Source organism: Mobula birostris, chromosome 4, assembly GCF_030028105.1.
Source record: "Mobula birostris isolate sMobBir1 chromosome 4, sMobBir1.hap1, whole genome shotgun sequence".
In the NCBI taxonomy this organism is placed as follows: Eukaryota; Metazoa; Chordata; class Chondrichthyes; order Myliobatiformes; family Myliobatidae; genus Mobula; species Mobula birostris.
Window position 1 is genome coordinate 7,832,164 of NC_092373.1, and position 16,651 is coordinate 7,848,814.

General features: G+C 48.4%; 1 protein-coding gene across 1 annotated transcript in view; it reads left to right on the forward strand.

Annotated features, from left to right (window-relative positions):
* Nucleotides 1-291: 291 nt before the first annotated feature.
* LOC140195830 (organic solute transporter subunit alpha-like) overlaps nt 292-16,651 on the forward strand; it is a 53,718-nt gene continuing 37,358 nt past the window's right edge. The window contains exon 1 of the mRNA XM_072254464.1: nt 292-376. Coding sequence (XP_072110565.1) covers nt 345-376 — 32 coding nt within the window. The 5' untranslated portion in view covers nt 292-344. The remainder of the gene's footprint in view (nt 377-16,651) is intronic.

Below are 16,651 nucleotides of genomic sequence, written 5' to 3' on the forward strand. Positions count from 1 at the left end.
GAAAAAAATCAGCCATAATCAATTGGTGGAGCACACTCAATGGGCTGAATGGCCTACTTCTGCTCCTGTATCTTATGGTGTAAAGCTCAACCAGTCTGTTGTCTCAGAACAGGAAGCAAAGAGAAATATCATGTTTTCAAAAGAAAATTAGACTTTCTGTGTGAAGTCCAGACCTGAGAGCACAGCCAAGAACCCAAATGTAAACTGTTACTGGTAATAGAATTTGACTAAGGTTATGTTCCAGAGTTCAATGCCCTGTAACACCCTTCCTACACTCTGGGAACACCAGCTCACACACCACTGATCTCAGCAACCACACCGAGCTCTCTGAAGTCACCAAAGAGATGGGAGTAAATTATCCCGAGGAAGACACCAGGTAACAGAGTTGAAGGCACAGGCCTGGGTTGTGTTAAATGGCAAGCAGGGATCATGGGCTTGGCTTGTTATCTGTCTTTCCTTTGGCTGCTAGAAGTCCCAGGACACTTCGGTTCTAGAATTGACAGATTCTATTGACTTTTGCACAGTACTGTAGTAATTTTATGTGTTGCACTGTACTGCTGTCACAAAAAAAAATCAAATGTCATGAGATATGTGAGTGATAACAAACCTGATTTTGATATGGGTCTCTGATATGGGTCGCTGAGAGTGGGAAGGGGGCAGGGAGAGGGAAATCATGGTGGGGAAAAGGGAAGGGAGAGCGGAGGAAGCAAGAAGCACCAGAGGGACATTCTATCATGATCAACAGCAGGGCAGCAGGGCCTGTTCCTGCACTATGACCTCGGCCCTTGGCACTCCTTCTCTGCTACCTGTCCACACCCCTCCTGTGACACTCTGCCCTTGCCATTCCTAACATCCTTTGCTCCCGCTAGATTTACAAACTTGCCCTCCACTCCATGTTGACAAATACAGTACTGTGCTAAAGTCCTAGTACCCTAGCTATTTTTGTGCCTAAGACTTTTGCACAGTACAGTATACAAAATTATGAGGAGTATAGATGCAGTAAATGCAAACAAGCCTTGTCGACTGAAGTTGGGTCAGATTAGAACTAGAGGTCATGGGTGAAAGGTGAAAGAGGAAATGTTTGTGCAGTACATGATGGGGAATTTCTTCACTCAATGGGTGGTGCGAATGTAGAGGACGTGAGGCTGATTTCAACACTTAAGAGAAATCTGAATTGATGAGAGGTATATGGAAGTCTGTGATCCAGTTGCAGGTCAATGTAATTAATGGATTAATAGATCAGCACAGATTAGAAGGGCAGAAGGGCCTGCTCCTGCACTGTAGTATTCTATGACTCTCTGACTCTAAATCTCCATAGCAACCATGATGCCCACCAAACTAGTGCCAGTGCCCATGATTGGTCAAAAACCCTCCAAACTCCTTCGATTCACTTACCAAATAAAGTAGCCACTGGGTGTATTTTTGTGATCTTCTGCTGCTGTAGCCCCATCCACTTCAAGGTTCAATACGTTGTGCATTCAGAGATGCTCTTCTGCACACCTCTGTTGTAACCTGTGGTTATTTGAGTTACTGTCACCTTCCTGTATGCTTTAATCAGTCTGGCCATTCTCCTCTGACCTCTCTCATTAACAAGGCGTTTTTTTTACCCACAGACCTGCCCCTCAATGGATTTTCGTTTTGTTTTTTGTACCATTCTCTGTAAATTCTAGAGACTATTGTGCATGAAAATCCCAGGAGATCGGCAGTTTCTGAGCTACTCAAACCTCCCCATCTGGCACCAACGATCATTCTGCAATCAGATTACATTTCTTCCCCATTTTGCTTCGAAGAGCAAGTGAAACTCTTGACCATGCCTGCTTGCTGCCACGTGATTGACTGATGAGATATTTGCATTAAGGAACAGGTGTACCTGATACAGAGTGTGTTTCAGAGCTGCTGTTCATTTCTGGGGTCATCGATGATGAACCATTGTCAGGAACGTACACACCTTTTTGATTCACAGGACAGAACAGCCCAGGAAGAGGCCTTTTGGCCCACAATGTCTCTGCTGACCCCAGTGCCAACTTAAGTTGCACACATGCCAATACATGGTCTAATTCCTCTCTTCCCACACATCTCTGTCTAAATGCTTCATAAGCAACATGATTGTACCTGCTTGCACCGGCACCACACGCAGCCCATACCAGGCACCCGTCACAGTGAACCGCACATAGCACAACGCTTGGGGATTCCAGCCCAGGGCATCCCCGAGTTCAGAGTTCAACCTCAGCGACGTCTGTCAGAGATTGTATGTTCTCCTCGTGACTGCGTAGGTTACCTCCGGTTTACCACACAGTCCAAAGGCGTACCAATTAATGGGTTAATTGGTCATTGTAAACTGTCCTGTGATTAGGCTAGGGTTAAATAGGTGGGTTGCTGGGTGGCGCGATTCGAAAGGCATGTTCTGTGCTGTATCGCTAAATAAATAAATTAGGAAACATTCCCTCCTCTCACCGTACAGCTACACCTTCTAGCAGTTGACACTTCCACCATCTACCCTGTCTATACCTCTCATGATTAGATTTGCTTTACCTGTCACAGGTACATCAAAACACACAGTGAAATGCATCATTTGTTAATGACCAACACAGTCCGAGGCTGTGCTGGGGGCAGCTTGCAAGTGTCAGCATGCTTCCAGTACCAACATAGCGTGCCCACAGCTCACTAACCCTAACCCGTATCTTCGGACTGTCAGATGAAACCAGAGCACCCGAGGAAGTCATGACTAGACTGAACTCCTGCCTCAGCAAGGACCTGGACCCACTGCAATTTGCCCATCGCCACAATAGGTCAATGGCAGACACAATCTCCATGGCTCTCCACACGGCTTTAGACCACCTAGACAACATAAACACATACGTCAAGATGCTGTTCATCGACTATAGCTCAGTATTTAATACCATCATTCCCACAATCCTGATTGAGAAGTTGCAGAACCTGGGCCTCTGTACCTCCCTCTGTAATTGGACCCTTGACTTCCTAACCGGAAGACCACAGTCTGTGCAGATTGGTGATAACATCTCCTCCTCGCTGACGATCAACACTGGCGCACCTCAGGGGTGTGAGCTTAGCCCACTGCTCTACTCTCTATATACACATGACTGTGTGGCTAGGCATAGCTCAAATACAATCTACAAATTTGCTGACAATACAACCATTGTTGGTAGAATCTCAGGTGGTGACGAGAGGGCGTACAGGAGTGAGATATGCCAACTAGTGGAATGGTGCCGCAGCAACAACCTGGCACTCAACGTCAGTAAGACGAAAGAGCTGATTGTGGACTTCAGGAAGGGTAAGACAAAGGAACACACGCGAATCCTCATAGAGGGATCAGAAGTGGAGAGAGTGAGCAGCTTCAAGTTCATGGGTGTCAAGATCTCTGAGGATCTAACCTCGTCCCAACATACTGATGTAGTTATAAAGAAGGCAAGACAGCCACTATACTTCATTTGGAGTTTGAAGAGATTTGGCATGTCAACAAATACACTCAAAAACTTCTATAGTTGTACCGGGGAGAGCATTCTGACAGGCTGCATCACTGTCTGGTATGGAGGGGCTACTGCACTGAACCGAAAGAAGCTGCAGAAGGTTGTAAATCTAGTCAGCTCCATCTTGGGCACTAGGCTACAAAGTACCCAGGACATCTTCAGGGAGCGGTGTCTCAGAAAAGGAGCATCCATTATTAAGGACCGCAAGCACCCAGGGTATGCCTTTTTCTCACTGTTACCATCCAGTAGGAGGTACAGAAGCCTGAAGGCACACACTCAGCGATTCAGGAACAGCTTCTTCCCCTCTGCCATCCGATTCCTGAATGGACATTGAATCCTTGTACACTATCTCACTGTTTTAAATATACAGTGTTTCTGTTTTTGCACATTTTTAAAATCTGTTCAATATACGCAATTGATTTACTTGTTTTTTATTGTTATATTATATCTTTTTCCCTCACTGCTAGATTATGTATTGCATTGAACTGCTGTTGCTAAGTTAACAAATTTCACGTCATATGCCGGAGATAATAAACCTGATTCTGATTCTGATTCTAAATACAAAAAAAAACACAATAAAATCAATGGAAGACCTCACCCAATGAAAGAAACACAACTAAGGTACAAATAAACAACAAACTGTGCAAATACAAAAAGAAAGAGAGAGAGAAAAAAATAGAAATAATAATAAATAAATAAATATTGAGAACATGAGATGGAGAGTCTTTGAAAGTGAGTCCATAGGTTGTGGGAATATTTCAGTGATGGGGTGAGTGAAGTTATCAAGTTCGGGAGCCTGATGGTTGAGGGGTAATAACTGTCCCTGAACCTGGTGGTGTGGGACCTGATGGTTGAGGGGTAATAACTGTTCCTGAACCTGGTGGTGTGGGACCTGATGGTTGAGGGGTAATAACTGTTCCTGAACCTGGTGGTGTGGGACCTGATGGTTGAGGGGTAATAACTGTTCCTGAACCTGGTGGTGTGGGACCTGATGGTTGAGGGGTATTAACTGTTCCTGAACCTGGTGGTGTGGGACCTGATGGTTGAGGAGTAATCACTGTTCCTGAACCTGGTGGTGTGGGACCTGATAATTGAGGAGTAATAACTGTCCCTGAACCTGGTGGTGTGGAACCTGATGATTGAGGGGTAATAACTGTTCCTGAGCGTGGTGGTGTGGGACCTGATGGTTGAGGGGTAATAACTGTTCCTGAACCTGGTGGTGTGGGACCTGATGGTTGAGGGGTAATAACTGTTCCTGAACCTAGTGGTGTGGGACCTGATGATTGAGGGGTAATAACTGTTCCTGAACCTGGTGGTGTGGGACCTGATGGTTGAGGGGTAATAACTGTCCCTGAACCTGGTGGTGTGGAACCTGATGATTGAGGGGTAATAACTGTTCCTGAGCGTGGTGGTGTGGGACCTGATGGTTGAGGGGTAATAACTGTTCCTGAACCTGGTGGTGTGGGACCTGATGGTTGAGGGGTAATAACTGTTTCTGAACCTGGTGGTGTGGGACCTGATGGTTGAGGGGTAATAACTGTTCCTGAACCTGGTGGTGTGGGACCTGATGGTTGAGGGGTAATAACTGTTTCTGAACCTGGTGGTGTGGGACCTGATGGTTGAGGGGTAATAACTGTCCCTGAACCTGGTGGTGTGGGACCTGATGGTTGAGGGGTAATAACTGTTCCTGAACCTGGTGGTGTGGGACCTGATGATTGAGGGGTAATAACTGTCCCTGAACCTGGTGGTGTGGGACCTGATGGCTGAGGGGTAATAGCTGTTCCTGAATCTGGTGTTGTGGGACCTGATGGTTGTAGGGTAATACCTGTTCCTGAACCTGGTGTTGTGGGACCTGATGGTTGTAGGATAATAACTATTCCTGAACCTGGTGGTGTGGGACCTGATGGTTGAGGGGTAATAACTGTTCCTGACCCTGGTGGTGTGGGACCTGATGATTGAGGGGTAATAACTGTTCCTGAACATAGAAACATAGAAACATAGAAAATAGGTGCAGGAAGAGGCCATTCGGCCCTTCGAGCCTGCACCGCCATTTATTATGATCATGGCTGATCATCCAACTCAGAACCCTGTACCAGCCTTCCCTCCATACCCCCTAATCCCCGTAGCCACAAGGGCCATATCTAACTCCCTCTTAAATACAGCCAATGAACTGGCCTCAACTGTTTCCTGTGGCAGAGAATTCCACAGATTCACCACTCTCTGTGTGAAGAAGTTTTTCCTAATCTCAGTCCTAAAAGGCTTCCCCTTTATCCTCAAACTGTGACCCCTCATTCTGGACTTCCCCAACATCGGGAACAATCTTCCTGCATCCAGCCTGTCCAATCCCTTTAGGATTTTATACGTTTCAATCAGATCCCCCCTCAATCTTCTAAATTCCAACGAGAACAGCCAGTCTTTCTTCATATGAAAGTCCTGCCATCCCAGGAATCAATCTGGTGAACCTTCTTTGTACTCCCTCCATGGCAAGAATGTCTTTCCTCAGATTAGGGGACCAAAACTGCATACAATACTCCAGGTGTGGTCTCACCAAGGCCTTGTACAACTGCAGTAGTACCTCCCTGCTCCTGTACTCGAATCCTCTCGCTATAAATGCCAGCATACCATTTGCCTTTTTCACCGCCTGCTGTACCTGCATGCCCACTTTCAATGACTGGTGTATAATGACACCCAGGTCTCGTTGCACCTCCCCTTTTCCTAATCGGCCACCATTCAGATAATAATCGGTTTTCCTATTTTTGCCACCAAAGTGGATAACTTCACATTTATCCACATTAAATTGCATCTGCCATGAATTTGCCCACTCACCCAACCTATCCAAGTCACCCTGCATCCTCTTAGCATCCTCCTCACAGCTAACACTGCCACCCAGCTTCGTGTCATCCGCAAACTTGGAGATGCTGCATTTAATTCCTTCATCCAAGTCATTAATATATATTGTAAACAACTGGGGTCCCAGCACTGAGCCTTGCGGTACCCCACTAGTCACTGCCTGCCATTCTGAAAAGGTCCTGTTTATTCCCACTCTTTGCTTCCTGTCTGCTAACCAATTCTCTATCCACATCAATACCTTACCCCCAACACCGTGTGTTTTAAGTTTGCACACTAATCTCCTGTGTGGGACCTTGTCAAAAGCCTTTTAAAAATCCAAATATACCACATCCACTGGTTCTCCCCTATCCACTCTACTAGTTACATCCTCAAAAAATTTTATGAGATTTGTCAGACATGATTGGCTGAGGGGTAATAACTGTCCCTGAACCTGGTGGTGTGGGACCTGATGATTGAGGGGTAATAACTGTTCCTGAACCTGGTGGTGTGGGACCTGATGACTGAGGGGTAATAACCGTCCCTGAACCTGGTGGTGTGGGACCTGATGGCTGAGGGGTAATAACTGTCCCTGAACCTGGTGGTGTGGGACCTGATGGCTGAGGGGTAATAACTGTTCCTGATCCTGGTGGTGTGGGACCTGATGATTGAGGGGTAATAACTGTTCCTGAACCTGGTGGTGTGGGATCTGATGATTGAGGGGTAATAACTGTCCCTGAACCTGGTGGTGTGGGACCTGATGGTTGAGGGGTAATAACTGTTCCTGAACCTGGTGGTGTGGGACCTGATGGCTGAGGGGTAATAGCTGTTCCTGAACCTGGTGGTGTGGGACCTGATGGCTGAGGGGTAATAACTGTCCCTGAACCCGGTGGATTGGGACCTGATGATTGAGGGGTAATAACTGAGCTTGATGGTGTGGGACCTGATTTTTGAGGGGTAATAACTGGTCCTGAACCTGGTGGTGTGGGACCTGATGGTTGAGGGGTAATAACTGTCCCTGAACCTGGTGGTGTGGGTCCTGAGGCTCCTGTACCTCCTTCCTGATGGTTGAGGGGTAATAATTGTCCCTGAACCTGGTGGTGTGGGACCTGGTGGTAGAGGGGTAATAACTGTTCCTGAACCTGGTGTTGTGGGACCTGATGGTTGGAGGGTAATAACTGTTCCTGAACCTGGTGGTGTGGGACCTGATGGTTGAGGGGTAATAACTGTTCCTGAACCTGGTGGTGTGGGACCTGATGGTTGAGGGGTAATGACTGTTCCTGAACCTGGTGGTGTGGGTCCTGATGGTTGAGGGGTAATAACTGTTCCTGAACCTGGTGGTGTGGGACCTGATGGTTGAGGGGTAATAATTGTCACTGAACCTGGTGGTGTGAGACCTGATGGTTGAGGGGTAATAACTGTTCCTGAACCTGGTGGTGTGGGACCTGATGGTTGAGGGGTAATAACTGTTCCTGAACCTGGTGGTGTGGGACCTGATGATTGAGGGGTAATAATTGTCCCTGAACCTGGTGGTGTAGGACCTGATGGTTGAGGGGTAATAACTGTTCCAGAACCTGGTGGTGTGGGACCTGATGGCTGAGGGGTAATAACTGTCTCTGAACCTGGTGGTGTGAGACCTGATGATTGAGGGGTAATAACTGTTCCTGAACCTGGTGGTGTGGGACCCGATGGCTGAGGGGTAATAACTGTTCCTGAACCTGGTGGTGTGGGACCTGATGGTTGAGGGGTAATAACTGTCCCTGAACCTGGTGGTGTGGGTCCTGAGGCTCCTGTACCTCCTTCCTGATGGTTGAGGGGTAATAATTGTCCCTGAACCTGGTGGTGTGGGACCTGATGGTTGAGGGGTAATAACTGTTCCTGAACCTGGTGGTGTGGGACCTGATGGTTGAGGGGTAATAACTGTTTCTGAACCTGGTGGTGTGGGACCTGATGGTTGAGGGGTAATAACTGTCCCTGAACCTGGTGGTGTGGGACCTGATGGTTGAGGGGTAATAACTGTTCCTGAACCTGGTGGTGTGGGACCTGATGGTTGAGGGGTAATAATTGTCACTGAACCTGGTGGTGTGAGACCTGATGGTTGAGGGGTAATAACTGTCCCTGAACCTGGTGGTGTGGGACCTGATGGCTGAGGGTTAATAACTGTTCCTGATCCTGGTGGTGTGGGACCTGAAGATTGAGGGGTAATAACTGTTCCTGAACCTGGTGGTGTGGGACCTGATGATTGAGGGGTAATAACTGTCCCTGAACCTGGTGGTGTGGGACCCGATGGCTGAGGGGTAATAACTGTTCCTGAACCTGGTGGTGTGGGACCTGATGGTTGAGGGGTAATAACTGTTCCTGAACCTGGTGGTGTGGGACCTGATGGTTGAGGGGTAATGACTGTTCCTGAACCTGGTGGTGTGGGTCCTGATGGTTGAGCGGTAATAACTGTTCCTGAACCTGGTGGTGTGGGACCTGATGGTTGAGGGGTAATAATTGTCACTGAACCTGGTGGTGTGAGACCTGATGGTTGAGGGGTAATAACTGTCCCTGAACCCGGTGGATTGGGACCTGATGATTGAGGGGTAATAACTGAACTTGGTGGTGTGGGACCTGATTTTTGAGGGGTAATAACTGGTCCTGAACCTGGTGGTGTGGGACCTGATGGTTGAGGGGTAATAACTGTCCCTGAACCTGGTGGTGTGGGTCCTGAGGCTCCTGTACCTCCTTCCTGATGGTTGAGGGGTAATAATTGTCCCTGAACCTGGTGGTGTGGGACCTGATGGTTGAAGGGTAATAACTGTTCCTGAACCTGGTGGTGTGGGACCTGATGGTTGAGGGGTAATAACTGTTCCTGAACCTGGTGGTGTGGGACCTGGTGGTAGAGGGGTAATAACTGTTCCTGAACCTGGTGTTGTGGGACCCGATGGTTGGAGGGTAATAACTGTTCCTGAACCTGGTGGTGTGGGACCTGATGGTTGAGGGGTAATAACTGTTCCTGAACCTGGTGGTGTGGGACCTGATGGTTGAGGGGTAATGACTGTTCCTGAACCTGGTGGTGTGGGTCCTGATTGTTGAGGGGTAATAACTGTTCCTGAACCTGGTGGTGTGGGACCTGATGGTTGAGGGGTAATAATTGTCACTGAACCTGGTGGTGTGAGACCTGATGGTTGAGGGGTAATAACTGTTCCAGAACCTGGTGGTGTGGGACCTGATGGCTGAGGGGTAATAACTGTCTCTGAACCTGGTGGTGTGAGACCTGATGATTGAGGGGTAATAACTGTTCCTGAACCTGGTGGTGTGGGACCCGATGGCTGAGGGGTAATAACTGTTCCTGAACCTGGTGGTGTGGGACCTGATGGTTGAGGGGTAATAACTGTCCCTGAACCTGGTGGTGTGGGTCCTGAGGCTCCTGTACCTCCTTCCTGATGGTTGAGGGGTAATAATTGTCCCTGAACCTGGTGGTGTGGGACCTGATGGTTGAGGGGTAATAACTGTTCCTGAACCTGGTGGTGTGGGACCTGATGGTTGAGGGGTAATAACTGTTTCTGAACCTGGTGGTGTGGGACCTGATGGTTGAGGGGTAATAACTGTCCCTGAACCTGGTGGTGTGGGACCTGATGGTTGAGGGGTAATAACTTTTCCTGAACCTGGTGGTGTGGGACCTGATGATTGAGGGGTAATAACTGTTCCTGAACCTGGTGGTGTGGGACCCGATGGCTGAGGGGTAATAACTGTTCCTGAACCTGGTGGTGTGGGACCTGATGGTTGAGGGGTAATAACTGTTCCTGAACCTGGTGGTGTGGGACCTGATGGTTGAGGGGTAATGACTGTTCCTGAACCTGGTGGTGTGGGTCCTGATGGTTGAGGGGTAATAACTGTTCCTGAACCTGGTGGTGTGGGACCTGATGGTTGAGGGGTAATAATTGTCACTGAACCTGGTGGTGTGAGACCTGATGGTTGAGGGGTAATAACTGTCCCTGAACCTGGTGGTGTGGGACCTGATGGCTGAGGGGTAATGACTGTTCCTGAACCTGGTGGTGTGGGTCCTGATGGTTGAGGGGTAATAACTGTTCCTGAACCTGGTGGTGTGGGACCTGATGGTTGAGGGGTAATAATTGTCACTGAACCTGGTGGTGTGAGACCTGATGGTTGAGGGGTAATAACTGTCCCTGAACCTGGTGGTGTGGGACCTGATGGCTGAGGGGTAATAACTGTTCCTGATCCTGGTGGTGTGGGACCTGAAGATTGAGGGGTAATAACTGTTCCTGAACCTGGTGGTGTGGGACCTGATGATTGAGGGGTAATAACTGTCCCTGAACCTGGTGGTGTGGGACCTGATGGTTGAGGGGTAATAACTGTTCCTGAACCTGGTGGTGTGGGACCTGATGGCTGAGGGGTAATAGCTGTTCCTGAACCTGGTGGTGTGGGACCTGATGGCTGAGGGGTAATAACTGTCCCTGAACCCGGTGGATTGGGACCTGATGATTGAGGGGTAATAACTGAACTTGGTGGTGTGGGACCTGATTTTTGAGGGGTAATAACTGGTCCTGAACCTGGTGGTGTGGGACCTGATGGTTGAGGGGTAATAACTGTCCCTGAACCTGGTGGTGTGGGTCCTGAGGCTCCTGTACCTCCTTCCTGATGGTTGAGGGGTAATAATTGTCCCTGAACCTGGTGGTGTGGGACCTGATGGTTGAAGGGTAATAACTGTTCCTGAACCTGGTGGTGTGGGACCTGATGGTTGAGGGGTAATAACTGTTCCTGAACCTGGTGGTGTGGGACCTGGTGGTAGAGGGGTAATAACTGTTCCTGAACCTGGTGTTGTGGGACCTGATGGTTGGAGGGTAATAACTGTTCCTGAACCTGGTGGTGTGGGACCTGATGGTTGAGGGGTAATAACTGTTCCTGAACATGGTGGTATGGGACCTGATGGTTGAGGGGTAATGACTGTTCCTGAACCTGGTGGTGTGGGTCCTGATGGTTGAGGGGTAATACCTGTTCCTGAACCTGGTGGTGTGGGACCTGATGGTTGAGGGGTAATAATTGTCACTGAACCTGGTGGTGTGAGACCTGATGGTTGAGGGGTAATAACTGTTCCTGAACCTGGTGGTGTGGGACCTGATGGTTGAGGGGTAATAACTGTTCCTGAACCTGGTGGTGTGGGACCTGATGATTGAGGGGTAATAATTGTCCCTGAACCTGGTGGTGTAGGACCTGATGGTTGAGGGGTAATAACTGTTCCAGAACCTGGTGGTGTGGGACCTAATGGCTGAGGGGTAATAACTGTCTCTGAACCTGGTGGTGTGAGACCTGATGATTGAGGGGTAATAACTGTTCCTGAACCTGGTGGTGTGGGACCCGATGGCTGAGGGGTAATAACTGTTCCTGAACCTGGTGGTGTGGGACCTGATGGTTGAGGGGTAATAACTGTCCCTGAACCTGGTGGTGTGGGACCTGATGGTTGAGGGGTAATAACTGTTCCTGAACCTGGTGGTGTGGGACCTGATGATTGAGGGGTAATAACTGTTCCTGAACCTGGTGGTGTGGGACCCGATGGCTGAGGGGTAATAACTGTTCCTGAACCTGGTGGTGTGGGACCTGATGGTTGAGGGGTAATAACTGTTCCTGAACCTGGTGGTGTGGGACCTGATGGTTGAGGGGTAATGACTGTTCCTGAACCTGGTGGTGTGGGTCCTGATGGTTGAGGGGTAATAACTGTTCATGAACCTGGTGGTGTGGGACCTGATGGTTGAGGGGTAATAATTGTCACTGAACCTGGTGGTGTGAGACCTGATGGTTGAGGGGTAATAACTGTTCCTGAACCTGGTGGTGTGGGACCTGATGGTTGAGGGGTAATAACTGTTCCTGAACCTGGTGGTGTGGGACCTGATGATTGAGGGGTAATAAGTGTCCCTGAACCTGGTGGTGTGGGACCTGATGGTTGAGGGGTAATAACTGTTCCAGAACCTGGTGGTGTGGGACCTGATGGCTGAGGGGTAATAACTGTCCCTGAACCTGGTGGTGTGGGACCTGATGGTTGAGGGGTAATAACTGTTCCTGAACCTGGTGGTGTGGGACCTGATGGTTGAGGGGTAATGACTGTTCCTGAACCTGGTGGTGTGGGTCCTGATGGTTGAGGGGTAATAACTGTTCATGAACCTGGTGGTGTGGGACCTGATGGTTGAGGTGTAATAATTGTCACTGAACCTGGTGGTGTGAGACCTGATGGTTGAGGGGTTATAACTGTTCCTGAACCTGGTGGTGTGGGACCTGATGGTTGAGGGGTAATAACTGTTCCTGAACCTGGTGGTGTGGGACCTGATGATTGAGGGGTAATAATTGTCCCTGAACCTGGTGGTGTGGGACCTGATGGTTGAGGGGTAATAACTGTTCCAGAACCTGGTGGTGTGGGACCTGATGGCTGAGGGGTAATAACTGTCCCTGAACCTGGTGGTGTGAGACCTGATGATTGAGGGGTAATAACTGTTCCTGAACCTGGTGGTGTGGGACCCGATGGCTGAGGGGTAATAACTGTTCCTGAACCTGGTGGTGTGGGACTTGATGGTTGAGGGGTAATAACTGTCCCTGAACCTGGTGGTGTGGGTCCTGAGGCTCCTGTACCTCCTTCCTGATGGTTGAGGGGTAATAATTGTCCCTGAACCTGGTGGTGTGGGACCTGATGGTTGAGGGGTAATAACTGTTCCTGAACCTGGTGGTGTGGGACCTGATGGTTGAGGGGTAATAACTGTTCCTGAACCTGGTGGTGTGGGACCTGGTGATAGAGGGGTAATAACTGTTCCTGAACCTGGTGTTGTGGGACCTGATGGTTGGAGGGTAATAACTGTTCCTGAACCTGGTGGTGTGGGTTCTGGAGGTCCTGTACCTTCTTCCTGATGGCAGTCGCAAGAAGAGACCGTGGCCTGGATGGTGGGGCGTCCTTGATGATGGATGCTGCTTTTCTGTGACACTGCTCTGTGCAGGTGCGCTCAATCGTGGAGGAGTTGTTTCTCCTGGAGCCGTAAAACCATTTGCATCATTACAAACATCAGCAGCCTTGCAGTAGAGATCTGTGGGTGGTTTCCTGTTACTGGTCCCATGTGTGGGTGAAGCACTCAGTCTGGGTCTGGCCCCTTCCCTGGGTGATGTCCCAATCTGACCCAGAGCTGCTTTTCCCAAGTCACAACAAACAGAGAGCAATAGAATTGCTCAGTTTTAATCTACATAGTTTACACCAAAATAAATGGGATCATAATTTTCCTTTATCAAAGAACACCACAAAGTGCACTCAGAATCAGAAACGGAACCAGGTTTATTATCACCGGCATGTGGTGTGCCTCAGGGATCTGAGCTCCATCACCTGGATGAGAAAGTGGAGGGATGAGTTAGTAAATTTGCTGATGACACGAAGGTTGGGGGTGTGGTGGATAGTGTGAAGGGCTGTCAGAGGTTACAGCGGGACATCGATGGGATGCAAAACTGGGCTGAGAAGTGGCAGATGCATTTCAACCCAGATAAGTGTGAGGTGATTCATTTTGGTAGGTCAAATATGATGGCAGAATATAGCATTAATTGTAAGACTCTTGGCAGTGTGGAGGATCAGAGGGATCTTGGGGTCCAAGTCCATAGGACACTCAAAGCAGGTTGACTCTGTGGTTAAGAAGGCATACGGTGTATTGGCCTTCAGCAACCGTGGGACTGAGTTTAAGAGCTGAGAGGTAATAGGACCCTGGTCAGACCCCACCTGGAGTACTGTGCTCATTTCTAGTCGCCTCACTATAGGAAGGATGTGGGAACTATAGAAAGTGTGTAGAGGAGATTTACAAGGATGTTGCCTGGATTGGGGAGCATGCCTTATGAGAATAGGTTGAGTGAACTCGGCCTTTTCTCCTTGGAGCGAAGGAGGATGAGAGGTGACCTGATAGAGGTGTACAAGATGATGAGAGGCATTGATCGTGTGGATAGTCAGAGGCTTTTTCCCAGGGCTGAAATGGCTAGCACAAGAGGGCATAGTTATAAGGTGCTTGGAAGAAGGTACAGAGGGGATGTCAGGGGTAAGTTTTTTACGCAGAGAGTGGTGAGTGCGTGGAATGGGCTGCCGGCAAAGGTGGTTGAGGCGGATACGATAGGGTCTTTTAAGAGACTCCTGGATAGGTACATGGAGTTCAGAAAAATACAGGACTATGGGTAGCCCTAGGTAATTTCTAAAGTAAGGACATGTTCAGCACAGCTTTGTGGGCCGAAGGGCCTGTATTTTGCTGTAGGTTTTCTATGTTTCTATGTTTCTATGTATCTAATATGAGTTTGGCCTCATTGTGGCAGTATTGAATTGAATTGACTTTATTTCTCACATCCTTCACGTACATGAGGAATAAAAATCTTTACGTTACGTCTCCATCTCAATGTGCAATCATAGTAATTTATAATTTATAATAAATAAAACAGTCAATGTAATATAGAGTACACTCAAATCAGTGTGAGTTAATCAATCTGATGGTCTGGTGGAAGAAGCTGTCCCGGAGCCTGTTGGTCCTGGCTTTTATGCTGCGGTACCGTTTCCCAGATGGTAGCAGCTGGAATAGATTGTGGTTGGGATGGCTTAGGTCCCCAATGATTCTAAGAGACTCCTGGACAAGTACATGGAGCTCAGAAAAATAGAGGGCTATCAGTAACCTTAGGTAATTTCTAAGGTAAGGACATGTTTGGCCCAGCTTTGTGGGCCAAAGAGCCTGTATTGTGCTGTAGGTTTTTCATGTTTCTATTTTCTATGTGTTGTTCCACCAACCCGAGTTTGGCCTCATGTTGAAATGGGAATAGGAAATGTGTAGCCACTGGGAGATCCAGACTTTTGCTGTGGACAAAGAGAAGTTGTGCTCAGAAACATTGAGGATAGGGACTCAAAGCCACGAAGATGAGGATGGTTATCTGGGAAAGAAGGAGGACAGATTCATATCCTGTGGTCATGATGGGTGCTATATAAATGCAATTCCTTCCTGATTCAGTCACACCTTCGAACATATGGATGGGCATTGAAGGCTGCCAGGCTGACTCAGGTTAACCTTCAAACTTGAAAGTTGAAAGTTCAAAGGGGAATTAGGTACATATACCCCACCAAATAATACCCTGAAATGTATTTTCTTTCAGGCATTTGCAGTAGAACAAATAAGTGCAGTAGAATCAATGAAAAACTACACAATTAAAGGCCGGCAGACTGTGCAGATACAAAAAGTAACAAGCAATAATAATTAAAAATAAGTAAATGAATAAATAATACACAGAACATGAGTTGTAGAGTCCTTGAAAGTGAGTTCATCGATTGTAGAATTAGTCCAGTGTTGAGGTGAGTGAAGTTATCCCCTCTGGTTCAAGAGCCCGATGGGGTAATAACTGTTCCTGAACCTGGTGGTGTGGGACCTGATGGTTGAGGGGTAATAACTGTTCCTGAACCTGGTGGTGTGGGACCTGATGGTTGTAGGGTAATAACTGTCCCTGAACCTGGTGGTGTGGGACCTGATGGTTGAGGGGTAATAACTGTTCCTGAACCTGGTGGTGTGGGACCTGATGGTTGTAGGGTAATAACTGTTCCTGAACCTGGTGGTGTGGGACCTGATTGTTGAGGGGTAATAACTGTTCCTGAACCTGGTGGTGTGGGTCCTGATGGTTGAGGGGTAATAACTGTTCCTGAGCCTGGTGGTGTGGGGCCTGATGGCTGAGGGGTAATAACTGTTCCTGAACCTGGTGGTGTGGGACCTGATGGCTGAGGGGTAATAACTGTTCCTGAACCTGGTGGTGTGGGACCTGATGGTTGAGGGGTAATAACTGTTCCTGAACCTGGTGGTGTGGGACCTGATGGTTGAGGGGTAATAACTGTTCCTGAACCTGGTGGTGTGGGACCTGATGGTTGAGGGATAATAACTGTTCCTGAACCTGGTGGTGTGGGACCTGATGGTTGAGGGGTAATAACTGTCCCTGAACCTGGTGGTGTGGGACCTGATGGCTGAGGGGTAATAACTGTTCCTGAACCTGGTGGTGTGAGACCTGATGATTGAGGGGTAATAACTGTTCCTGAGCGTGGTGGTGTGGGACCTGATGGTTGAGGGGTAATAACTGTTCCTGAACCTGGTGGTGTGGGACCTGATGGTTGAGGGGTAATAACTGTTCCTGAAACTGGTGGTGTGGAACATGAGGGACCTGTACGTCTTGAGCGCAGGTAGTAGTGAGAAGAGAGCATGGTCTGGATGGTAATAGCAAGAAAACAGCATGGCTTGGACGGTGACTTAGCAGAGATGTGGAAAAGCGAATTATGTTCTGAAAATGGTATCTATTCTGTACTTTGA